General features: G+C 40.8%; 1 protein-coding gene across 1 annotated transcript; it reads right to left on the minus strand.

Moving 5' to 3' along the window:
* Positions 1–13206: 13206 nt before the first annotated feature.
* On the minus strand, positions 13207–25121 carry LOC109461997 (T-box-containing protein TBX6L-like). The gene is made up of 8 exons (XM_019758479.1): positions 24858–25121; positions 24306–24498; positions 21961–22084; positions 21164–21307; positions 18468–18614; positions 17005–17072; positions 15747–15808; positions 13207–15199 (listed from the first exon to the last, which is right to left on the minus strand). The coding sequence occupies exons 1-8, from the start codon at positions 25012–25014 to the stop codon at positions 14304–14306; spliced, it is 1791 nt and encodes a 596-aa protein (XP_019614038.1). The 5' UTR covers positions 25015–25121; the 3' UTR covers positions 13207–14303.
* Positions 25122–27245: the final 2124 nt, after the last annotated feature.

Genomic DNA, 27245 nt, shown 5'->3' on the forward strand with positions numbered 1-27245 from the left:
AGCGCTCAGCACTGTAATTTAGATAGTATAAAATATGAACACCGTGATTTTGAAGTAGAATATAGTACAGCAATGAGAGACTATAATTTCATAGACTAATACGAGTAACATATTGATGCTTCCCTGCTTATAGTTATACACATTTCTAATGGGCTTATACAAACCTCTGATCCTAAAACATGCTTCTCACCTTTTCACCATCACAGAGAAGCGAAGAGAAGCCAAGTTTACTTAATAGACTACACTGCCCCCAGTGTTAGCTAGATCATATGTATGTATACAGACCATTCCTTTGTTGTGACTCAATATTAACACAGCGGATATATATGTACAATAAAGGTCTTCATTCATTCATCCATAAACCAACCAGTTCAATTTAATTGCCATGTGTGGTCATTTTTACAAGGATATTTCATGGCATGAGCCCACAAGGTTGTAAAATATTGACACGATAAGTGACGAGACATTTGGAAAGGTGTGTTAAGAAGTGTAAATCGGGTTCTAGTCGTGAGGTTCAGACGACAGTGTGACAAGTCTGACAGAACTGAGAAGTGCGCCGCGCGGCAGAGTTTCACAACTCACAGTAAAATGTTATCATCTGAAGATGCTGAAATTTATTAATAGTATGATAAATTATTCATATAACATACAACAGAATTAATGATTGTTCATATATATGTGTCCGGCTACGCCTATGTGTTATTTCTTGAGGGCCAGCTTGCAATGGAAATAGTGGCACAGGACTCACAGTAAAATGCTACACAACTCACAGTAAAATGCTATCATCTGAAGATGCTGAAATTTATTCATAATATATTATTCATATGGAATATAACAGACACGTCTACGTGTTATTTCTTGAGGGCCAGCTTGCAATGAAAATAGCGGCACGTGCAGGGCTGCTGTAACAAAACTGTGGATCAGCTACCTCAAACTACACATTGAAACTGGGAGATACGAATATAACAGTAGCCTCTACCAGGCTTGGTCCGGCAACTGTAAACTGGATGGCTAAACTCCCTCGGCGTGTTATATCTCTATTTGGCCAATTTTTACTACTAGTATTTCCAGCCGCGCCCTCAAGCCTGGTAGAGGCAAGGAGGTTTAACCTACTATAACAGCACTCTCCTGGAACAACGGACTTGTCGATACTGTAATTTAGGAAAACAAGAAGATGAAGTTCAACGTTATTTTGTAGATAGGTTTTACAACAATGAGAAAATAGACTGATAACACCTATGTTTTCCTACGATATACACACATTTATAGAGCTGCATTTATATGAGCTTATACAAACTTAAGATCCTAAAGTATTGCATAGGTAGAGAAAAATTATATATATTTGTAAGCACAACAAAAAGGGGGAACCTATATATCTCGTTCTGTAATACCACTGATTGCTACCACAGGTAGTCATTTGTCAGTGCATATATGTACACCTGTATGTTCTCATTAAGTTTTTAGTATTTTTTTTTATTTATCTGAATATTTTTAAATCCTGTAACATGTCTATTATTACGTTTTCACCATCACAAAGAAGCGATGAAACGTTGAGTTTACTTACTTACTGTAATACTAGTGCTATCTCCATCATGTGTATGCATGCATATATGTATATATACATCAACTATTACTTTTTGCTGTGCAATAACAATGAAGGTTCATTCATGTATTTAACCAAACAGTTCTAGCTTCTATACTCTCCTTGAGTGGTCATTGTTTATACAGTAATATTTCAGGGCATGAGCCCACATGGTTTTTAGATATTGACACGATAAGTGACGAGACATTTGGAAAAGTGTGTTAAGAAGTGTAAATCGGGTTCTAGTCGTGAGGTTCAGACGACAGTATGACAAGTCTGACAGAACTGAGAAGTGCGCTGCGCAGCAGAGTTTCACAAGTCGCCATTATTCCAACAAGAAACCTTTGAAGGCATTAGAAATAGTCCATACTAAATTATGTATAAGTTGTGTTAAAAGTAACCCACCGGATATGTATGTACAATAAAGCTCTTCATATAGTCATCCATGAAACCAAACCAAAAGTTCGAGTAGCCATTTTACAAGGATATTTCAGGGCATGAGCCCACAAGGTTGTAAAATATTGACACGATAAAGTGAGGAGACATTTGGAAAGGTGTGTTAAGAAGTGTAAATCGGGTTCTAGTCGTGAGGTTCAGACGGCAGTATGACAAGTCTGACAGAACTGAGAAGTGCGCCGCGCAGCAGAGGTTCACAGGTTACTGTAGGATTCTAGCATTCAGATAAGAAACCTTTGAAGATGCATTATTCATGATAAATTATTCATATGACTTACGACAGGCACAATGGTCACTTCACTTGAGTGTGTGTCTAAGAGGCCCATCTTGCATTGAATATAAACGCTGACCTAATGCTCCATTGGAAAAATTTTGTTGGACTTGGGTTATCGTATACTCAATTTTGGAATCGCAATTCCAGCCGCCATTTTGGAAGAAATGCATCTTGTGCCCGGCTTAAGCTTTACTTTAGAATCATAAGGTAAATGTATTGCATTGAGAGCCTGGCACAATACCCGTCTAATGTCCCTGGCCGTGTTATTTCTGCTTGTCTGTAATGTAATGGCGCTGTTTAAAAGTAGTCGCCAGAACTTAAGAATTATGTATTTAGACAACGTAATATATGAACAAAGCTTGTTTGGGTTCTACATGAAATACGCCGAGAGAAAAATCAAAATTGACTGGTAAGTAGTTACACGATTTTCTATTACCAAATCTGTTTCAATTTTTTTTTCCTGCCAGTTTCTCGGTACGAACAATGAGGATAGAGAGTTCAGTTCAGAGACAGACAGTTCCGTACGGACAAGGAGTTTTAATAAACCTCCTCGGCACAAAGCGATGTCACGGCGCGAGCCATTTCCAATCAGCGTGTCTGCACTAAGACAAAGGTAACAGTTCGAGACCAGGTGAGAACTACTTAAAGACAAAAGATGGCCACCCTTGAGACACACACCACCTGCGCGCGGCTATCAATTACTTCACACCTCTCCTGATTTATCTCTGAGACACGGCGGCATCTTTGTGACATGGATCTTCATTCATGTGATAATATATCTCATTTATACTTTGTTTTATCCATTGTGACACACTCTTGCCGTGTCTTCATTGTTTTAGGTGTAGCTCCCAGCTTACGCCGTGGAAAATTAGCTTTGTTTTTTTAGCGTCTTGATAAGGTAGCAAAGGGGTTAGAGTTGTGTGCTAAGGAAGCGCCATTTTTCATTGAAGTCTTCGTCTTTCTTCAACAGATAGCAGGAAAATACTAAGTTAAGTAGCTCACACGACTAGTCTGTAAGCTCAAATGGGCATTTTCAGACTAAACATTACTCATTAGCTTCCTTCGCTATTGTTTTTATCCGTTATTTTTTGGGGGGTTGCACGGCAATGTTCTAAATGCGACAGAGGGAGTTAGCCTTTACCAGGCTTCGGATTAAGGCGGCTGAAAGAGTAGAAATTCAAGGGGCTGAGCTCGAGGCTAGGGCTTATAAAAATGGCCAAAGAGAGAGATAATATGCCAGTGGTGTGGTGGTAGTAGACGCTAGAGTTACTAGTACGAATGTATGCCGCGAATGGATCCGGAGTTATGGGTGGGCGAACAGCTCTTTCCGGGGATACTCTAGTACAGCCCAAGACTGTATAGCCGATCGTAGAAACTCTGCCCTGCCTTGCTAGAAGCATGGAGGTAGAAAAAGTCTCTTTTACTACCTCCATGCTAGAAGGAGGCTACGTAATACAGTCGATGGCCTTTCGCGGCCATTGTGCAATTTTAAGAGATCAACCAGAGTCTCGCGCCGGCAGTTCACCTAGCTACGTCCAGATATTTCCAAGCCAAACATACGGAACTCTGGCGATGCTCAATATTATTCAGCGGTGTTCTGGTGCGCTCTGAGAGTCTGACACCGACCATACTACTGACTTTTCAGTGCAATTAAAACCAATTAAGGCATTTGTCTTCAACTATCACAAAAGGGAGACTTGCCATTTATAAATTTGAACGCTACTTGACTTGTTGACGTGTGATTCCGACGGTGTTCTCAGAAGGTCTGTACTCCATAGGCACACCCACAGTTAGCTGGAGGGTTCTTCATGGTCCATTACATTACATTAAAGACGCAGTCATGTTTAATATCTATCTTTTTTGTACGACTTCAAACTAAAGCACCGATAATTTCAAAAGAATCTCATTTTGTATTTGTGCCGTTTACTCATGAAAAGAAATACTACGATCAGTGATGAAGAATCAGTTTGTGGACGATATATAATCTCCAAGCTCAAGCAGATCTTTCGGTGGTCTTTTGCCACCCAACCGAAAGATCTGCTTGGAGATTAGACAATACATGTATACGAAATACGTCGATGAAGGTTAGACATCCAGGTAATACGATACGCCAAAAATCAGTTACTCATTACTAGATATGATTTTGAAAATGTCAGACGTTTTAGCTAGTATCCAATAGTATGTGATTTAATATAAGCCTGCATTTCCCCTCTGGTCTCTCAATCACTAACGAAAAACCTCTGACGTTTTCAAAATCATATCCAGTTGCTTGAGTAACTTCTTTTTGGCGTAATATACCAAATAGTACAAAAACATCACCATTTTCTTATTTCTTATATGTACGCGCGCGTGTGTGTAAGCATGGTTGTATATATGTGCGCATGTGCTTACTTCTAATTCATGGCCTCGGGGCACATTGATCGTACAATAAGTTTACGAGCTGTGATTCAAAATTACCGTTTGACATTTCATACTGTATTTGTTAAATTGGCGGAATCAGGACGCTTCAAATAGTGGAAGTGACATTTTAACAAGGTCATTTATTGAATCATCCGTCGCCATTTTGAAATGTCAATCAGTTACAGTTCGTAAAGATTGATGTGAAAACTAGCCTCTACCAGGCTTCTGAAGAGACTGAAAATAGTAACCGACTGGAAAGAGTAGAAATCGGCCAAATAGAGATATAACATGCCCGTGGAGTTTTCAGTTTGTCTGCTGGGAGAGAACATTTTGCCGCACCCGAAATGTTCTCTTCCAGCAGACAAACTCCCCTGGCATGCTTATCTCTCTATTTGACCGATTTCTACTCTTTCCAGTCGCCTCCCGAAGCCTGGTAAAGGCTATAAATTGACCAAATAGACAGATAAAATGCCTGGGGAGTTGGTTCGCTAATGAAGTAAGGTTCAGAGCGACAAACCGTACCAACTCCCTGATCATGTTTTCTATCTATTAGGCGAATTTCTACTCTTTCTAACTGTCTCTGAAGCATGGAAGAGGCTACTGAAAACAACAAAAGGAAGCCTTGTGCATGCTCGCATTTTCTATGCACGTTTACAGAAAACTTACCAACAATATGGTAGAAAATGAGTACCACGTGTCATGCTTCAAGTAAAATGCAACAAGTTAGTCCATATCTAGCGTATGTGCTAACTCGTAAAGGTGACGGTTGAACACATATCTTGATGTGGTATGCTAATTAGAGAACTAGGCTGCTCTAACTCGTAAAGGTGACAGTTGAACACATGTCTTGATGTGCTATGCTAATTAGAGAATTAGGTTAGTTATTGTTGATTTACAATCTTAATCGGTAGTTAATTGACTAACTACACTTTACTAGCAATAGCATTGTCTGTTGTCAACATTATTACTAGTAAACTATAGAGAGTTATATTTGACTGTGAATCTGCCTAGATTTATTATCTGTATCCAATGAGCTATTTGAAGCTCCTTGCTGTATCGATGTAGACTATGATTTATATGATAATTGAGTATGATTGTACATGTATCATGCCCCAAGAAAGTACTATCAGGCTTTCTTTCTTGTACTGGTAGCCTCTATCAGGCGTCTGGAAAGAGTAGAGATTGGTCAATACATACGTAACATGTTGGTCCGCTAAAACTGTGCCCTTTTAGTGGACCAACTCTCCTAGAATGTCATATGTCTAGTATTTGGCTAATATCTACACTTTCTAGCCACCTCTGAAGCCTGGTAGAGGCTAATATTATATAGAACACTATGTATTAGCCTAGTATAGTACCCTTGTATGTTCCTTATGTATGTATGTCTAAGTCAAGTAGTGCATCTTTTGTCTTCAATTTTCTATATACGTTTGTTATGTGTCTGTCATACTCAGTATCTTGACCTGTACCTAGCCCGTCGTGGCATGAATGTACAGTAAAGGTATTTCAATTTCAATTTCAATATTTTTTTTTCTGTTACGCTGACCATGAAGTTAAAAGACATGCGCTGACTGAAACATGGTTTCCTACACCTTGTCACAAGTTCGCACGTCACAACCAGACGCCGGTTTTCACACAGACGTGAAACCCACGCGCGCTCTCAAAAGAAACGCCGATGGAAATTTGAATATTTCGGACAAATGTTCGCAATTATTCAATTTTCACCCAGGTTTCATATGCTAAATATTATTATTCAGCTAAGGTACGCATTTCACATGTTAGACACTAGGTGTTAAGTGACGAAGTCACCGACAACATCGGGTCAAAGTGTGCCGACCTTTCCCAGGACTGCTTGAATCAATTTATGTTGCCTAGAACAATTGGATGTAAATTTCGAGAAAACATGCGAAAAACTGTGTTCTGTGTGATGAATGAATGAATGAAAGACCTTTATTGTACGTTTGTGCTCTAAGAAGCAGGTCATGAATAAACAGGAGAAAAAGAATACAGCAATAACACTTTAATGTTTATGAAATATCTCTTTTTAGACAAAAAGCATCCCCCATTAAACTATAAATGATGATTGACAATTTACTAGTGTCTCTGTTTTTTTCCACAACATTAGAGTTTACAAAGATTACAGGTAAATCAAAATATATTAACTGTTAAACGTCGTTGGCTTTTGAGTCGATAAACAGCGCATGGGTTTTTTTTAGCTTCCGTCGTCTCAAAATGTCCTTGAGTCAGCAGAATATAGAATGCAAATTCAATCTAAAGAATCCTTGTTCAAACCTTGTTCAAACCAATTGCAAAGGCTTGTTACGTAGAACCAAGGACTTGGTGGAATCAAGGATCGTATACATTTGATAGCTAGGCTTACAGAATGATAGATTGTGCCTGTGACGTCATTAAAATCTGCCCCAGGCAAATCAAGTGCAAATCCAACCTAGCAATCAACAAAATAGAAGACGAACGCCATTTTGTAACAGAATGTGAACTGTATAGCAAAGAGAGAAATGAACTGTATACGTTTGTACAACACCTATTTCATGCACTTAAGTACTGTAGAAAAATTCATATTCCTTATGCGACTAGACAAACCACCCATCGAAAAAGTTAATTTTGTATCTGTTAACCGTGTCCATTCATCTTGTTTTTTGTGACCTGTCAAGGTCTTCATTCAAGATAGCCGTCGTATGAACACCACAGGTTGTAACTTGTGACAGGAGGGAGATATACGAAACGATCAGCTGTGTCTGTCATGATCACAAGTTATACATAATCTAGCATGGATTATTTTTACTGTCTTCAAAGGTTTCTTATCAGGATGCTAGAATTCTGCGGTGACTTGTGAATCTCTGCCGCGAGGCGCACTTCTCAGTTCTGTCAGACTTGTCACACTGTCGTCTGAACCTCACGACTAGAACCCGATTTACACTTCTTAACACACCTTTCCAAATGTCTCGTCACTTATCGTGTCAATGTTTTACAACCTTGTGGGCTCATGCCCTGAAATATACGTGTAAAATGACCACTCATGGCAATTAAATAACCTTGAACTGTTTGGTTTCATGGATGAATGAATTAAGACCTTTATTGTACATACATAGATCTCTATCCGATGGGTTAATATTAAGTCACACCAAAAGAATGACATGTATCTATATATATATATATGGATACATAATATGATCAAGCTAACACTACGAGCAGTGTAGTCTATCGAATAAACTTGTCTTCTCCTCGCTTCTCTGTGATGGCGAAAAGGTAAGAAGACATATGTTAGGATCAGAGGTTTGTATAGGCTCATTAGAAATGTGTGTATGAAGCAGGGAAACATTGATGTCATTAGTCTATAAAATTAAACTCATTGGTGTACAATATTCTACTACAAAATCATGGTGTTCATATCATTCTATCTAAATGACAATGTTGACCGCTGTTCCAGGTGAGTGTTGTTATATGTTCCAGTTTCAATGTGTAGTTTGTTTCAGCTGATCCGCAGTTTTGTGACAACAGTCCTGTACATGTCGCTATTTCCATTGCAAGCTGGCCCTCAAGAAATAACACGTAGACGTGTCTGTTATATTCCATATGAATAATGTATTATGAATAAATTTCAGCATCTTCAAATGCTATCATTTTACTGTGAGTTGTGAAACTCTGCCGCGCGGCGCACTTCTCAGTTCTGTCAGACTTGTCACACTGTCGTCTGAACCTCACGACTAGAACCCGATTTACACTTCTTAACACACCTTTCCAAATGTCTCGTCACTTATCGTGTCAATATTTTACAACCTTGTGGGCTCATGCCCTGAAATATACGTGTAAAATGACTACTCATGGCAATTACTAATAAATAACCTTGAACTGTTTCATGGTTTCATGGATGAATGAATGAAGACCTCTATTTTACATATATATCCGCTGGGTTAATTAATTAAGTCACAACAAAGGGATGACCTGTATACTAGTATACATGTATATATACATACATACAATCAAGCTAACACTGGGAACTTGGCTTCTCCTCGCTCCTCTGTGATGGTAAAAGGTAAGAAGACATGTTTTAGGATCAGAGGTTTATATAAGCCCGTTAGAAATATGTATATGAGGTAGGTCAGTCTATAAAATTCAACTCTATCATTGGTGTCCTATATTCTACTACAAAATCATGGTGTTCATATTTTATTCTATCTAGATGACAGTGTTGACTGCTGTTCGGGGGAGTGCGGTTATGTATTCCTGTTTCAGTGTGTAGTTTTTGAAGCTCATCCGCAGTTTTGTTACAGCAGTACTGTACGTGTCGCTATTTTCATTGCAAGCTGGCCCTCAAGAAATAACACGTAGACGTGTCTGTTATATTCCATATGAATAATGTATTATGAATAAATTTCAGCATCTTCAAATGCTAGCATTTTACTGTGCGTTGTGAAACTCTGCCGCGCGCCGCACTTCTCAGTTCTGTCAGACTTGTCACACTGTCGTCTGAACCTCACGACTAGAACCCGATTTACACTTCTTAACACACCTTTCCAAATGTCTCATCACTTATGGTGTCAATATCTAAAAACCACGTGGGCTCATGCCCTGAAATATTACTGTAAATAAAAAACAATAACAACACAAGGAAATTAGATAACCCAGAAATGCATGCTTACAGATACTCGTATTGTCTGTAATTGTCATTTCTAGAAATCACTCACTCTTGAAATATAGTATAGAAACATAAAAAGTCTTATTGATAGTTTCGTTGCCATCTGTGCAGGGCCATAACATTTCTACAAATACAACGTTATGTGGTCTTTGTACAAATATTGTCTATTACAACTGCTTGCTGACTAGGATGCTTTTCTTGAAAGGATTATGAACGGAATAGTATATTTCCAAAGCAAGGTGGGTCTCGTATCACGAAACTCACGTTACTTTGTATTTATCAGACGACATAAACAGACAGGCAGATACGAAACGATCATATGTGTTTGTCACAAGTTATACATGATTTAGCATGGATTATTTCTAGTGTCTTCAAAGGTTTCTTGTCGGAATGATGACGACTTGTGAAACGGCGGCTTCTCAGTTGTGTCAGACTTGTGCCACTGTCGTCTGAACCTCACGACTAGGTGTGGTCACACGACTGACGTGTCCACTCAACACACATTTCCTAATGTCTCCTCAGTTCTCCTGTCAAAACTTTAACACCTGGCGAGTTCATATCCTTTAAAATCTGTTTTTGGAAGAGTTAGAAAATGTGCTTACTGAGCAATGGGGAAATGGGGGTTCAAATTTGAAAATACCTCAAACCGTTGGGTAAAAAAACATTGGCACTGACTAGTCGACTGACTAGGGCTCTGTTATTGAAAACAACATGATTCTAAAAGCGTCGTTTTATCACAACCCACCATTCTGTAATCGCCTACAAAATGATATAACTCCAATTAAGATCTAAAATATTTGCATGTTAGGTCGTGCAAATTGATCCAAAACAAACCATTCGAATAACAAACTGACGAGGATGAAAACAATTTGTCAGATTTTATTTCCAAAGCAAGGTGGCACTCCATGAAAATTATGTTTGTAATTTGTCAGACGACAAAGACAGACGGACATATATGAAACGATCAGCTGTGCCTGTCACAAGTTATAAATAATTTAATGTGTATTATTTCAGTGTCTTCAAAGGTTTCTTGTCGGAATAATGACGTCTTGTGAAACTCTGCCGCGCGGCGCACTTCTCAGTTCTGTCAGACTTGTCACACTGTCGTCTGAACCTCACGACTAGAACCCGATTTACACTTCTTAACACACCTTTTCAAATGTCCCGTCACTTATCGTGTCAATATCTGAAAACCATGTGGGCTCATGCCCTGAAATATTACTGTAAATGAAAAACAATAACCACACAAGGAAATTAGATAACCCAGAACTGCATGCTTACAGATACTCGTATTGTCTGTAAGTGTAATTTCTAGAAATCACTCACTCTAGCTTGAAATATAGTATAGAAACATAAAAAGTCTTATTGATAGTTTCGTTGCCATCTGTGCAGGGCCATAACATTTCTACAAATACAACGTTATGTGGTCTTTCTACAAATATTATCTATTACAACTGCTTGCTGACTAGGATGCTTTTTTTTAAAGGAATATGAACGGAATAGTATATTTCCAAAGCAAGGTGGCTCTCGTATGAAACACACGTTACTTTGTATTTATCAGACGACATAAACAGACAGGCAGATACGAAACGATCATATGTGTTTTTCACAAGTTCTACATAATTTAATATGTATTATTTCTAGTGTCTTCAAAGGTTTCTTGTCGGAATGATGACGACTTGTGAAACGGCGGCTCCTCAGTTGTGTCAGACTTGTGCCACTGTCGTCTGAACCTCACGACTAGGTGTGGTCACACGACTGACGTGTCCACTCAACACACCTTTCCTAATGTCTCCTCAGTTCTCCTGTCAAAACTTTAACACCTGGCTATAGCGAACTCATGCCCTCTAAATCTGTCCTTGGTATGAAAGAGTTACTAGTATAAGACATACTTGACTGAGCAAGGAGAGTTTTAAAATTTCTCAGATCGTTTGGGTAAAAAGAAAACATTGACACTGACTTGTGGACTGACTCTCAGTCTGGCTTTGTTATTGGAAACAATGTGATTCTAAAGGCGCCGTGTTATCAAAGCCCACCATTCAATATACTAGTAATATTTACTCGCCTTTGAAAATATATATATTTGGATGATCTAAGCATGTAAGGTTGCTCAAATTGACCCGAAACCAACAAGCAGACTGGCCAACTGAACAAAAGAACAATTCGTTAGTTTATTTCCAAAGAAAGGCGGCCCACTATGAAAATTAATGTCTTTTAAACCTCCTGGGTATTTGTCAGACGACAGAAATAGACGGACAGATACGAAATGATCAGCTGTTTCTGTCACAAGTTATACATAATTTAGTACGGATTATTCCCAGTGTCTTCAAAGGTTTCTTGGCGGAGTGGCAATTCTGTACGTCACTTGTGAAACGTGTGTCACTTGGTGGTGGCGTTCTTCTCAGTTATGCCAGAATTTACACATTGTTTAATCTGAGGAACTTTGGCATGTCGGCTGGCTGTCGTAAGACGGTTGGGTTTATGTTGTGCGCAGACATACTTCAACCATGGAGGTTAAAAACCAAATTGTAAACCTCCTTGCTTCAACGCAACCTCTTACTAGCCTTCTACAGACCTGTCCGGCAAGGAGATTAGCTTTAATTTTTTTTTTGGTGAAAAACTCCCTCCTAGCAAAACTTTCAACGAGGCATAACTCGTGTCGCTTCCCGGAAGAACTAACGCAGTTGAGGGACAAGTCTGCGAAGGAGGCTAACTTTACGATACACACACGACCATATCTATACACTAGCCTGCCTGACTGAATCGCTCTCCTGGCGGCAGCCGCCCAAAGCTTGGGGTCATTGACCTCCGGCTGAGAGAGCTTGTAGCATAGGCTTAAGTCCATAAACAATGGAAACATATCTAGATGTAGCTAGGATTGTTTAGTGACCGTGTGATGGGCAATATTATATATGCACAAAACTTGAGATCATGTTACACATCAGAACATAACCCTCTCCCCAACTTCTATACCGATTGTATCGAATTTAGGTGAAATTTGACTGCCAACGAGGCCAGTACTGGCCTACTCCCAACTACCGGCCAACCAGTCCCCAACCATAGCCTTACAGTTATGCTCCCGAATGTTTTTAACATTTAACTGGCGCAACCGAACAGTAGCCAACTTTGTCTAGCCTCTACCAGGCACCGCGAATCGCTGGAAAAATAGTAGAAATTGGCCGAAATAATGGAATAGTATACCAGAGAAGATCCCGGGCCATAGGATTATTCGCGAATTGGATCTTCTCTGGCCGGCTAACTTCCCTGGTATACTATTCCTTTATTTCGGCCAATTTCTACTATTTTTCCAACGATCCGCGGTGCCTGGTAGAGGCTAAACTTGAACACCAGCCAACCACAACCCTTACATTGCTCCAGACCGACTCCCAACTATGATTGGGTGAAATTTGACAGGCAAAATTCAGATATGCGCGACAGGGGCTAACAGTAATAGATAATCAGCCGAATTCCTCTTGCTCAACTCATGGAGGTAGAAAAAGTTTCTTTTTTTACCTCCATGCTCAACCTAAGTCCTTGTTTTTGGCTAGGATCTCCCTACTACTAACTAGTATTAAAGACAAGTCTTTATTTACTGGTTTTTAACTCATGGAGGTAGAAAAAGTTTCTTTTTTTACCTCCATGCTCAACCTAAGTCCTTGTTTTTGGCTAGGATCTCCCTACTACTAACTAGTATTAAAGACAAGTCTTTATTTACTGGTTTCTTAATTTGTCTTTTGCGTCTATTTCGCCCCTTATTCTTACAGTTAAAACCATATACATGTACTTGTGCCTTTCGTTTAGGGATATCGTTGCAAAATAAAGACACAACCACAGAAATCTTTTCTCACCACAATAACATATATTATCATCATCCAAGCAAAGATACAACAAACTTGTACAAAAATAAATATAAATCTCGCAAAGTACATGGTCAAAAGAAACAACACAACAATCCCTGTACAATGCGATGCCTCTCTTGCGTATACAATAGTCAACAAAGGTAAACAACAACATAAATAAACAAACATAAACACTACTAGTATTCTATTCTCTGTTGTGCATACATATCCTTCACCTGAGTAATTCTTTCAGTGCAAAGAAAGTCATAAAAAGAACAAAAAAAAACAAAAACAAACAAAAGAATCGCTCAAAAAGCGTTCATAGTCATACACACAATACATATCTCCAATATCTTTCTTTTCAATATATACAGAAGTCTTGTCGAACGATACACAGCAATATAACAGTTATACAGGCACACATTGTTTACAGGTATATCTACCCACTCACACAGCAACATAATTTACGAGGTAGCTTTTCAACTATCAGACACGATAATTGTCGAACCCGTAGCTTTCTTTCTCAGGGGGTCTCGCCTAAGTGGTCAAAACACAAAAAGCCTTGAGGCTTTTGAAAGAAGTAAATATGTACACTTTTCTTGTCAGAGATCTTAAGTACATGTCAAAGAAACGCTTAAATACACATATTTTCTCTTCGTATGTTTCTGGAGTTATGAAGTGTCATCTATTCATCCACAGACTAAATAAAACGTTTATAGTTTGTTTGACAAACGGTGGAACATGTCTGGTGTTTTTATAGATATCCTCTTTGACACGTTGATTGAAAACGCTTGTCGTTTGACCCGGATAATAACACCATGTCATAGCTTTTAGTATTTCTCTCTTCTTTAGAGGTCGTCGCATAATTATACTGAAGCCATCTTTTCGCATGGATTTGGCGGGCGTCTAGGTTATCATTTGTGAAGTATAACTTTCAATTTAGATGGTACGGAGTCAAGAAACTTGTTTCACATAATTTTCGGTCAGAAACAATGGATAATTTCAGCATATTTTGAGCTTATGTTGTGTACAGGACCAAAGCTACACCTACAGTCATATAGTGGTTTTATATCTAGTTTGGGGGAATGAATGTCTCTATGCTGCGAACTTGCCCGCATGTCCAGGGTAGGCTGCAGGCATGGGGTGGGTGTTGAACATCCCGTGGAAGTTGACCGGCATGGTGGTGGCAGAAGACGTCGGGAAGTGGCTGAGGTGCGGCGCGGGCGCCACGCTCATCTGCATCCGCGAGAACCCCGCCATCTTACACGTCGTGGCGTAGTCCAGAGGTTCGTAAGCTGTCGGGGCCGCGAAGAGACCTGTCGGGTAGACGTCGTACGATCTCTGGGGAGGGGTGCCGCCGCTGGCGTACAGGGGGGCGTTGGAGACGGGCAGGCCGGTGTGGAAGGAGCTGACGGCGGGGTAGGACGGCAGGACGGCCGTACCGGGAGGGTTGAGCCCGACGGTGTCGTTCTTACACATGTCCGCAGTACCCAGGTCGGTTTGTACCGAGAGTTCTTGGAAGGAGGGGCCGGTACCGTACCCGAGCGACACGCCGGTGTTGTCGGTAGGGTCTCCCGCGGTCTGGCTGTTGTACCCGCCGGGGTGATACTGCTGGTAGTCGGTGGTGTCGGGAGAGGCGAGCAGGTCGCGCGGGTCTTGTGCACAGGCTGTGCGTGTCTGGCATCTCATGTCGTCGCCCTGGCAGCTACCGAGGCTCGCCTGGTCTCTCGTCGGGAGCTGAGCGCTACCCTGCCCGCCTAGGGCGTGTGGTAGACCCGGGGATCTCTCCTTGGCGAAGTCGGTCGTGATGTCGTCGGTGACGATGGTGAGAGGGTTGCCGCACGGGTTGAGGTCGTCGGACTGGGCAGGCGGGTTGTACTGGGACGGTCCTCTGGGCACCTCGCTCTCCTCCCCGACGACGCTGCAGTCCCGGCTCGGGGGCCTGTTCCGCTCGGCTTCCCCTCCGTTACACGGCCGCTTGTTGCTGACTCCTATAGGATGGGCACAGATACAACAGATGTGTCATCAGACATGCAAGCGCCAGGAACATAATAGGCACGGGAAGGGGAGGTCCCCACGACTAAACACACGTCAGCAACAAGATTTACACCAAGTAGTTGAGTCTGTATGGGAGGTCCCGTTTTATTTCTAACCTCCTTTATCGTCTGCAGAATAAAACAGACTACAGCACAGTGTCTGGGTCACAATCACTTCCACTCCAGAAGAACTGGCTAACGAGGTTTGGTGGGTGTAAACGTCTCAATCAAGGTCGATCTAGTCCGTATTGTGGGGAGCGTGCGCCCGGCGTCATGTTCTAACTGCCCCTTCTCACCCCTGACAAACAACCATATCATTGTACGGGCGCACACGAGCCACTCTTCAAGTACTAAACGTTCGGGGAATGCCTTTTTTTCAATCGGGGAAACGCCACACAGGGAGTCCTTTCAGTACGAATCTCACTGATTTTGATAAATAGCGGAATCGGAGGGTTCCGTGGCGAATCGATGTGGGGATAGCCTAGCGAGCGGAGGGTTGTACCTGAGTCACTGCGGTCTCCCGCTGCTTCCGCGCTCCGCTTGGTACCCAGGATGGCTCGCTCCCTGCCAGAAGAAGAAGAAAGAATACACCACGCTTAAATTCAATTAAAGGCACCAGAGAGACAGACGCACGCACACAATAGAGACAATTTAAAGACCGCTGCAACGACAGAGAGCGTTTCTATCATTTCTAAAAGAGTTAATCAAGTGAAGAGGGTATCGTTTAGAGACAGTGGGACAATAGAGTGAGGAGAAAAACCCTTTCTTATGAAATCGATTTAACTTAAAACCCCGCTACGGCCATATGTGACTCTAGATACTCCTTAGATCATGTAACATGATATTCATTATCATCAAAAGGCAATTATCACAAGAATAATACTTTTTTCTAACCACTACAACATTTCAGCTCTAGAACACAGAGCTACATGTATATTCAGTACATTTCGCCTATGTCATGAATTCAGCGACTTCAAAATGACATTTCTGTACAATCAAAGAACAGTTGGTGCAATGTCAATCTATGAGAACAGTAAGGGAAATGACGGTAGCTCAAATTTGTGCTAGTTCTTTCCTTTATGGCGTATTACGTTACGTTCGAAATGACCAACTCAATTCGAAGTTACAAGGGACGGGTGCCATAAATGGCTCTTCAGCTTTCAATCTTAGCGCGTATTCACCTTGATTTTACCGGGTAATTTTAGACAGGGCGCGGTTGGCTAATAGTGTTTTCCGGCACAGGTAAAGCTAATGTTGTACTCTTTATGGCCGGAAGTAGGGGCTATCCCATATGTAGGATGTACAGTAGGGATTTCTACTAGTTGGGGTACAAATTATCAAGCGCAATATGGACTAGAAGTTGGATTACGGTCGACGACACATTTGGCATACAAAAGTTTTGGCGTAGAAAGCGAATCTAAACAAGGCTAGCGTAGAACCGGCAAAATCTGAACACACTTTTTTTGCGTCCGAAAGACGACTTCTGCTTGTCTTACGACAAACTCCAAACTGCCCCAAGAACGTTAACGGACAACAATCTACGACATAGCCACGACTATGACGATCATCTAAAGTACTGTCGTAAAACTGCCGTACATGAATGTGGCCGGGTCCTAAAGTAAATACACTAGACAGCAAAGTTCTGTTATGACACTTTCGAGGTGGAAATACAACGTTGGGGGAGGGCAGTTCTGGAAAAGCGTCATTCGCATTCTGGGACTAATGAAAGTAGAAGTTGAACAACTTTGAGATGAACTCACCTTCGGTTTCCTCCATTGTCACGGAATCCCTTGGCGAATGGATTGTTGTCGATCTTCAGTTGTGTGATCTACAAGTTAACAAAAATAATTTCAATAGTTAGCGGGTTAGCGAAAGTTAACAAAAGACGGGTGACAAAAATGTTTTGATGCATTAGAATAACCTTTTGTTTTCATTGTGTGTTTCATTTTTTCAAATGTAATTTTTTCTTGAAATTGTATTTTTTTGTGTATGCTGAGACTACGCCTTCTGTCAATCTGTCGGAAACTAAAAAACACAAATGGTCATTTTTCAAATCCCTCAGTCTATCAACGCAGCGTCGAAAATTGACAAGATAATACGACGGGCTCCCCTTTTGAAAGACTAAGTACTTTATGGCCCTGCATGGTACATTACCCCCAGCACTTTAAAAACTGACAGAAAGGGTGCATCTGTTCAGTTGGAGAAACCCCCGCCAGCAGTCTTCTATTTCAACAAAAAGAAATCTCCTTTTTTACAGCCCAGATTTGCCCCTGAGCAAAAACCACGGCAGAGAGTCTAGTACCCGAACAATCGACTTGTGTGGCGCTGAATATAATTTCTTTTTTGACCAGAAAAAAATCCGAACAAAGGATGGAGACGATTTCTACGGTTAGGTGTTTGAAACGTGTCAAATGCACCAGCTTAGAGTTGGGATTGTGGACTTGCTACACGTGTGTTGATGTTATTCGCTGTTTTGTGATGTTTTTGCTGTACTAGTATTTTGTGGAGAATATTCAGAAAAGTATTAGGTTTAGGTCAACACTTCAGCTCTTTAGATGGTAGAATTTTTGTTACGAGGACGATATTCTGCTATTCATCATCTTTTCTTCTATACGACCACAAGACACCCACAAAATATCAATATGTATGATGTTAACAATCTAAAGAAGTAATTTGGAAGGTTTTGAGAAGATTTTCTTGCTCAACAATAACCTAATTGGTGCGGCATGTACAACACAGAATGCCAAATACAAGATAAAATCGTCGGAAAGAAACGCACCTAAATAACATAGATCTGTAAACAATTCAATAACTTCTCTGCAACATTAGACCAAAGTCTCCCCTGAAATTTGTGTTTACAATAAGCTGCAATCGAATGTGTATGGACAGTAAAAAAAAACACATCAAATCTATATCTGTACAGTAAAATTTGAGCGTCCCATAGTCTAGATATGCTTAGCTTTCAAAAATGTATCCACATGGGTTTGATTCCCAGCATTAAAAACGGCACCATCAAAAAGTCAACTACATTAAAAACAGTAGAAGGAAGAAGAAGTTTCTCTGAGCTCACCTTCTCGTTCTGATAGGCCGTGACACAAATCTATATCTATCCCATGATCAAGTTATCCCTGGCTTACAAAAATGTTATGTATCTACACGGGTTCGATTCCCAGCATGAAAAACGGTGCTATAGTTCTGAAGAAGAGATGTTTTCTGAGCTCACCTTCTCGTTCTGATAAGCCGTGACGGCGATGAAGCTGGTCTCGGGGAAGGCGAAGGTACTGAAGGAGTTCCAGCGGAGACTGTACACGTCGTTCGCCTGGACGATGTGCAGACGGGGCTGGTACTTATGCATCGAGTTCAGGATGATCTAAAAGTTGGAGAAATAAAGAGGGGAGTAAGAAAAAGATGTCTTTGTGGGGTCGTGTGGTGTAGCGGCAGCGTGCTCGACTCGGAATCAAGAGGTCCCGAATTCGAGTCCTGACATGCCATCGATCTTGTGACATTGGGAACGGCAATCTACACGACTTTCCTCACTTAAGTTAAAAATGAATATTGTCCTGTATTTTTGTTCTCTGCGTTGGTGGCGGCATGAAATAAAGTTGATATTGGTGGTGGCATGAAATAAATTTGATAGAACTTGAGTGTGCTGTCACCATGTCTAGTCATGAAATGTTGGAATAAATTAAAAAAAGGTGTCTTTGACTTGCTATTCTTATCAATAAAAAATATTTGTATTCATTCTGACCCCCTTTTCGTAATCTCAAAACAAGTCTCCATGCGAGAAAGAATCAACTTGGCCATTTGTACAAAAAAGATACTCTCCAAGTAGAGGTTAGGGTTCGGGGTTATTTTTGGCGTGTTTTTTTTTTAACTGTTTTAATTGGGTTTCTTCTTTGCACTGGGGTTTTTCTTTCTCCCTTTTTTCTTTGGGTTGGGTGAAAGAAAAATTCTACTGCAAAAAAAGAAACCCCGATAAAAATAGTCTAAAAACACGCCAAAAATAACCGAAAGCCCTAACCTCTGCTTGGAGAGCACAAAAAGAGACCAGTATAAGAATGAAAGCCCCATAAAAACGTCTAGAAAAATAAGCCGAAGCCTAAAATCTACTTGGATAATTTCCTACCCCTTTCCACTAATTGCAAATTTGGATGGAGCTGGCGTTTTTTGTGACAACTGATTTTATAAATACGTTTACAGTTTAATATAACAAATGAAAGTTGTCACAAATGAAAAGTTTACAAATTCATTCTTTTTTGTTAGATAATGTAAACTCTGCAACAATGGTAGCGTAAACAGTCGTGAGAATGTTTTTATTGACCCTGATAGTTTTATAACGCAGGGGAGTACACTAGTGAGGGGGAGAGTTTGGGTTCCCTTGCGGGAGACAAGGCAAGAATTCCGGGCGACTAGTCCCCCCTACACTCGCGAACTTTCCCACAATTGATACAGAATTTGTTTCTCACAGAACCTGTCGAAAAGCTAGCCTCCTCAGCAAGCTTGTTGGCTTGACCTTTCCTTACTTACAATGTTTTTTTTCTTCTGATTGTACATTAGTTCTGGTTGTTCCGAACTTTCTAGTCTCTGCCAGGCTTCGAAAATGATTTCTCTCTCTGCAGACAAACTTCCCTGGCATATTATATTACTATTTGACCGATTTCTACTCTTTCCAGCCGCCTCCCGAAGCCTGGTGGACGCTACGAAATTTCTACTGTTGCCTAAGCCTGAACGACTGTTGGAAAAATGGTTCATTTAGCACTAATAAACAAAACAGCACATAAAAGACGAAGAAAGCCTCGCCAAGAAGCCTGTTACCGAGATTATTATGGCAAAAATATTCTTTGAAGCATAAGGCGGAAATGGATTTAAAAAGCCGGGGTATCACAGTGCGTCTCCCGTGCCAGCTCTAATGACTAGGTTTATGGGGTCTGTTCAGAGATTATCGCCGCAATAAATTCTAATGAAGTGAATTGTCCCATAGCGGCAATACGGAAAATCTGCCGGCCCATGTGTGCAGCACTGATCATGTTTCATATGATCATGGAGGTACCTCCATGATATGATAATATCAAGAGGGTACGGGCCATTGAAATTCCAAAAAATCTGCTACCAAATTTGTTTTGGTCAGAGCAAAATGACGGCTCTAGTTTAGCCTTTACCGGGCTAGGTGAGGCGGCCGGAAAGAGTAGAAAAAGGCAAAATAGAGAGATAAGCATGCCAAGGGAGTTTGGGAACAGGGAACAGTTCGTCGCACCATGGTCGCACCGTTCTCTCAATGGACAAACTCCCTGGCATGCTTATCTCTCTATTTGACCGATTTCTACTCTTTCCACGCCCGCCTCCCCAAGCCTGGTAGAGGCTAGCTCTAGTACATTTGTCCTGTGTTTTCAGATCAAAATAACGATGAATAAAACGGAATACAATGAGCGAAAGATGTGATATTAGAAACTGGAGTGATAATAACAGTTTCAGAATGTTTTGTCACCTTTTTTTCTTTCGTCCGTACAAAGATTTTCACCTGTTTTGGTATCAGGTGCAAAATCTCGCGAGACTGATAAAAAGATTGTCGCCAGTTTGGTGCGTAACGTACAAAAACTCGTTGCTCTTTTTTTTTTGCAACATACCAGTCCGTACAATTAAGATTTTGTTCAAATTATTGTGTTTATAAACAAACAAAGTGTTTTGCCAACCAGCAATGCTAGAAATTCACTTAGGCTCAACTGTGGAAGTGATACATTGTACAAGAAATAAATGGAATGTTGGTACTGGTAGTGCATCTGTCATCAATACATATGTACTAATCCATTTTCTCCAAAGAAGAAATGCCGAAATGATGAAATTATTTTACTGCCACGGCAAACTAACAAGCAAACAAAACAAAACAAACAAATAAACAAACAAACAAATGTGTTTACTTACATGCCCTTGCTGGTCCATGGCGTTGTTGGTAAGTTTGAGTTTGTGGAAGGTAACTGACTGTTTCATCCACTGCGTGCCTGTAGCGGGACTATCGGGGTGGATGTACAGTCTACCCGGCATCAGGGGCTCCGCTTTACCGCTTACCTACATAAACAAACAACGGTACCGATTAGATACAAAATACGGGCTTTAGTATAGCATTTATACAGCATGTGAACAAAGATTATTATTTTTAGTAACCAGCAAAGGAAAAATATTCAACGCTCGCCTAAAGAAGTTAACAATTCTACGATTTTAATAGCCTCTACCAGGCTTCGAAGAGAACATTTTGCCGCGGCAAAATGTTCTCTTCCAGCAGACCAACTCCCCTGGCCTGTTATCTCTCTATTTGGCCGATTTCTACTCTTTCCAGCCGCCTCCCGAAGCCTGGTAGAGGCTACTATTTTAAACGGTTTTTCAAGGTGTGTAGACAGACGCTAATTTCTAAAATCCAAGCAGATGTTGGGATGGCATATACTAGTAATAGCCTTGACCACTGTTGCACAATGTGTGAAATCGGGTCCTCATTTCAAATCTCCAAACAGAAATAGAGAGGATTATTATAACATTTGATGCGATGTGAGATTCATAAAACTTAAAACCAATGCATCCATGAGGCTATAATGACAGAAGCGACCGTAGGAAAGAACCTACTACGATCGTTTGCCGTCATAAGACATTTGTACGACTGTCCTAAGGATTTACTGTCGTAAAACGGTCGTAAGACGTTCGTAAAGAATCACACGGATGTAACTTACCACCCATTCGGAGTTGTGATACTTGTAGCGGTTGTCGTCCATGGGTACGATGTCCATGAGAAGAATGTACTTGGCGTTCGGGTCCAGTCCGGAGATGGACGCCTTGTAGGTCGGGAACATTCGTCTGTAGGTCGGGAAAGATGAAGAAAAATCGTTAGTAGACTGGCCTTCAACACGCGCTCTGAAAATCGTTAATTCTTTGTGGTTTGAAACGTTTTTTTCTTCGTTTGTTACCACACTTTTTTTTTGGGGGGGGGGGTGGAAAACCGGGAGAGAAGATCGAGAAATTGAACAAAAGTGCAACTGTTCTCCTTTTTTTAAAAAAGTTGACGGATAGATTTCGTCAATACTTTAAGTTATGCTTACATAGAGAGTTATAAGTAGATATCTACATTGTATTTGTCTTTTGTCTAAAATTAGTAAATTTTATCGTACTATGATGTGAAATGGTTTAAGTTTATGTTTAAAAGCATCTTGACATTTCAAACAATAGTTTCTTACACTATACAGAATTTTAAAAGGACAATTTTGGATTCGTACCCGATTCTGTATTACACGGACTGTCTACTAAGTACTTAGTACTAGTATTTAGACCACACCACGAGCGTATAAAAAGTAGAACGCGCTTCGTTCTTTTGTGCTGTAAGTTTCTCTGACAACGTGCATTCATACAACCTTTCAGTTCTTTCTTACCGCACTTCCTAACATAAACTTTACAAACAAAAAGAACCCTCGTCACATATAAACGGTTTATAGTTTAAAAGGCTCTTTGTTATTAGAAAATATAAACTTTGGTATAATATAAACAAGCGTGGGAAATATGGGAGTTGTAGTGGAAGTGCTGATTTTATGAGGCGGGGGAGTTAGGGGGAACGGTTGGGTTGAGTTGCAGGAGACAAGGCGAAATGTCCCCGGCGCTACTCCCTCCTACACTCGCGAACTTTCCCACAAGTAATACGGGAATCTTTCACACAAGAAGTGTCGTTGGTAGCAAATTTGCGACGCTCAAAACGTTTGTTGTTTTAGTTTTCTGAGAAACCAAGGTGTTGAATTTATTTTATATTACGTTGTTTTTTTTCTTACAACTTACATAAAAAATAGAAATGTTGACACAGATATCCAACTGTTTTAGCGAAATGTTGTTTTAAGAAAACTTAAATAAATTCCTCTCTAGCAAGAATTCTGGGCAAAATCTAAAGAAACGTATTTTTTGCAGTGAAGATCATTTTTCAAACAGGTTTTTGACGTATGATTGTTGGGAAGTCGTCTAATTTTAGTGGGGTGGAATTTATTATACTCGGAACGCGAACTCAAATTCAGAATGCTTTATCTCTTTGTCACATCGCCGCCTTTGTCTGTCCGATGACTACGACAAACACACAACAAACAGCCGACAAACAGCCGACAAAGCCGTCAAAGATAAGACAATTCTTCTCTGCAGTAGTTCCCACTTGAAACCCTGTATTTACCACACGCGTTATCTCTCAAAAAATCTCAATAACACCGACCCTAGACAGACTTGGCTGATCTCAAAATTTGTTTTCAAGACTTATAAGTCGGACTTAAGTACAAGTAAGAACTAGACAAGCGAACGACAACAAAATTATGAATTTGAATAGGAAAAAGAAAACATTGCAGCAAGATGGTTGATTTTGATCTGTTCTGTCGCGTGCGTGTGAGACATACAGGAGCCATAATAATTTTCGACCGACAGTGGAAAACAGAACAGAGTACTTCCACATACTGTCTTCTCCAAAATGTTTGTCACCCTTTGTTGAAACTTAAACTCATGTTATGAAGAAACAAATCGCATTTTTCTAGTACTAGGAACATGTCTAGTTCAGAATGATAGTTATTCTTTGCCTAATTATTCATTCAAAAGCCAGGCCGGCGGTTTTCAAAAGAATAAGCGTGCTGGTACGAAAAGGACGATTTTCTTTCTTTGTGGACGGAGGAGTCGTGCTAATCGAATTTGCGAGTGAGCGAGAATTGACCAACCAACGTGAAGCAAAAAGAAACCGACTTCGCTCTAGTTCTTTTACACAACCGCACAAAAAAATTTCAGGAAAAAAACGCACTCCCTTACAAAACTTTTTCAACTTAAGTATATATCTACAAGTAATGCTTTAAAGTAAACTGTTTAGACTATACAAACATGTTTTATATAGACTTTCAATTGTGGGTTGGCTTTGCGTTGACAAAAGAATGTGGACATAAACATACGCTAGGCTTCCTGTTGCTTTATATGCTATGGTTTCGCGAGTTTACATTTTAGAGCACACACAAACTTCTACAGAAAGTTTACATTAAGGAAAACAAGGTTGAAATTAGACGGTTAAACTAACCTCCCGGCTTTGGTGATGATCATTTCTGTGCCGATGTCGTGGAAGCTGTCCCAGAGGTCCTTCTGTTCGAGGGTGACTTTCATGTCCTTGAGAGCGGAGGGCGGGGGGAAGTTCTGCGGGGCGGGGAGGTGCCCCAGCCCGAGGCGCTGCGTCTTGTGGTCCGCTGTCATGTGGAAGTCCGTCGCGAAGCGGTCTGTGGGTAACAACGATACAGAAAAAGCACGTTAGATTTCACTACTGCAACTTTCACATGTAGTAGAGTGCTACATTTTGATATGCGGAAAGCAAAAGGTATTTCAACAAGTTGAAATATAGCGAAACGTGCTATAGGAGATACTACAGTAGCCTGGATGCCTGAATCATAGTACCACACTAGGCCTAAAGTTAGCCTAACTAAGGGGGCCTAAACTTGAGCTAAAGCGAGCCTAACTGAGAGGGGCTATGGTATAATTTCCTCGGGTACATGTTGGCCCTAGAGCCGAGGAACTGGCCTGTGTATGCCCTGAAAAACAGTCCGGGCACCCAGGCTAGCTAGAAGCCGGGCGGTCTTACCTGAGAAGGCGCACGGGTCCGGTGGCGGGGCGGGCGCGGCCTGAGTCATCGGGAAGCTCGGGAACGGGAACGCGGCATGCGGGGACCCGGTCAGCATGTTGTTGATCGAGAAAGCTCGCGCTCTCTGAGTCAACACGTCCTCGGATTCGTACATCATTTTCTATCGGAGCTGTTCGACTGACTGCTCTCTCGTCTGAGTACAACACTACTACTAACCTCCTCACAGCGCGGCCAGCCTCAATTAAACATCTATTATGCTAATAATTGCTTTGATCGCTAGCGGCCCTCCGTCTCTGTCAACAGACCAACACAATTGGGCAGCTCTTCCTGAGTCATCCTCCCAACAAGTCTCAGCCAATCAGAGCACGATTGTACGACTCTTCAACCAATCAGAGCGCGTTTACCTTCTCGCTTGTTGCAACAGTGGGGGAACGTGCTCGTGGTTTAGACATGACTAATACACTGCGTGATTCCGACTTGGCAGTTTTAGGGTTTTTTACAATCGATATTTTAGACGAAGACAAATGGATTATCAAAGGAAGGAGGCTTTCCTGAGAGGAACATGGCCTCAGGCGACGACAGGACTTCCGACAAGCGTTAATTTTCCGTTCTTGCCTTGTTCAAAGCATTGCCTACCTTGTACAACATCCACACACTCACAAAACACACCTACAATGTCTAACTAAGAGCTATATCTTCTAGTAAATATATTTGCTGCACAAGTTGTATCTTCAGGCGGTATACACATATATCGTTTTAATTATAACTTCGTCCTGTGTGTCCAAAAGGAGCTATCAGACAACCAAACAACATGCCAACATTTTGAATTATGTCCGCAATTAAGAATAAATCAACCAAATCTCCTCGCTAATCACAAGTCTAGATAGTTTATTCTCACTCTGAAAAACCAGTGGATATACATAAACTAAAAGCAGGGAGAATTTGTAAACTGTTTAGTTGTGTAGAGTCTTTTTTATCGTGTACGCGTAGGGATAGGGTGAGTGAATAGTGTGTTAGGACGACTAACCCCCAACTGTGCTACTCCGCCCACCAGACTTTCTGGCGCCAGCTCACTACCCAAAAGAAACCCAAATCGTTTTATGGCAGTTCTACCTTTACGGAGCTTTTCTTTCATCCTGGGAGAGTTAGGACTCCTCAACTGTTCCCTTGTGACTGTTTTTGAAGCAATGATGTTAACTAAAGATGTGTCGGAGTTAACAAATTACTCGAGAAAGATTTTGTGTGGTAATTAATTGACATAACAATACGAGGTACCATTTGTGAGGAAAAAGACACAAAATATAGCTTCCTCTGTCCTTCTAAGCATTGTTATATGACACAAGACTAAACAAGATTGTGACTGTTTGGACTCAGAAATATAAAGTTAGTAAATAAACGTCCTAGCCTACATGGTTTCTTTTAAAGTCCTCTATTGTAACATGATCAAAATGCCAAAAGTTTTTTTGTCATATTTATTGTAATGAAAAGCTGGATAAGAATCTGAATCCAACTTGCCACATTGCCTAGTGATGTTCATAGTATCTACCGTATATGAATTTATTGAAAAGCTAGTATTTGTTTGTTCTGTATGTTTGTTTACAAATTGGCTTTATTTTGTATCCAGACAAGGAACTTCAGTACATAATATAGTGATCTGCTCGTGAAATCGATACAACGAACAAAACATGATTAAAAACTGTTGTAAATATTTAAAAAAAGAACTAGAGAATTTTTGCTCTAAAGACTACGAGAAACCTATAGCTTGTTCTGTTGACAAAAACACAACAAGTGCAACATGGCCCGACAACGAAGTACAAAGCGATATGTAAAAATGAAAATGTAAATTCCCACGTAGACACTGATTGCGAAGTCGCCAAAGTCATAAGACCATGTGCCAAAATCCTCCCGACTATGCAGCCAAATCGTCTGGGCTAGTGTGAACAAGGATGTGTTTGTCCTTTGTTGTTTCGGCTTGGGAGAAGAGTGTGAAATGTTGGAGTGTTCGTGAGAAAGTTGGAGGCTATTCTTACGAGTCTAGAGTCCCCCCAACTCCCACTGAATTCGCCCAGGTAGTTATCGACTCAGTGTTAGAACATATAAGCGGCTGGATGTAAGGTTTCTGTAGGCCTGGCATAGCTGGCTTCCGGGCTAGAAACAGCTGGCAAAAAAAAACAGTACATAGGAAAAAACTTACTCTCCAAGCAGAGGTTGTGGGGGAATGATCGTTACCTTTTTATATATGGCCGTTTTTTTTTTGTCCTGACCCCACCTTCCCTGGCTAATGGATACTGCCTGGCCAATTTGATACTGTTTTTTTTGCCACCGATAGGGATCTGCTTGGAGACTAGAAAAGACTAGTATATTATAAGAAAACACAATACGCCAATA

The sequence above is a fragment of the Branchiostoma belcheri genome, unplaced genomic scaffold, assembly GCF_001625305.1.
Source record: "Branchiostoma belcheri isolate BF01 breed outbred unplaced genomic scaffold, Haploidv18h27 scaffold98, whole genome shotgun sequence".
Lineage (NCBI taxonomy): Eukaryota > Metazoa > Chordata > Leptocardii > Amphioxiformes > Branchiostomatidae > Branchiostoma > Branchiostoma belcheri.

What these genes read in the sequence shown, in the direction of transcription:
- LOC109461997 (XM_019758479.1), bottom strand. Translation starts at nt 25,014, where the DNA reads ATGATGTACGAATCCGAGGACGTGTTGACTCAGAGAGCGCGAGCTTTC. An exon ending in ATCACAACTCCGAATGGGTG is followed by an intron (nt 21,308 to 21,960) that starts GTAAGTTACATC and finishes TTGTTTATGTAG; the next exon opens with GTAAGCGGTAAAGCGGAGCC. An exon ending in GGGAGACCGCAGTGACTCAG is followed by an intron (nt 15,200 to 15,746) that starts GTACAACCCTCC and finishes CCCATCCTATAG; the next exon opens with GAGTCAGCAACAAGCGGCCG.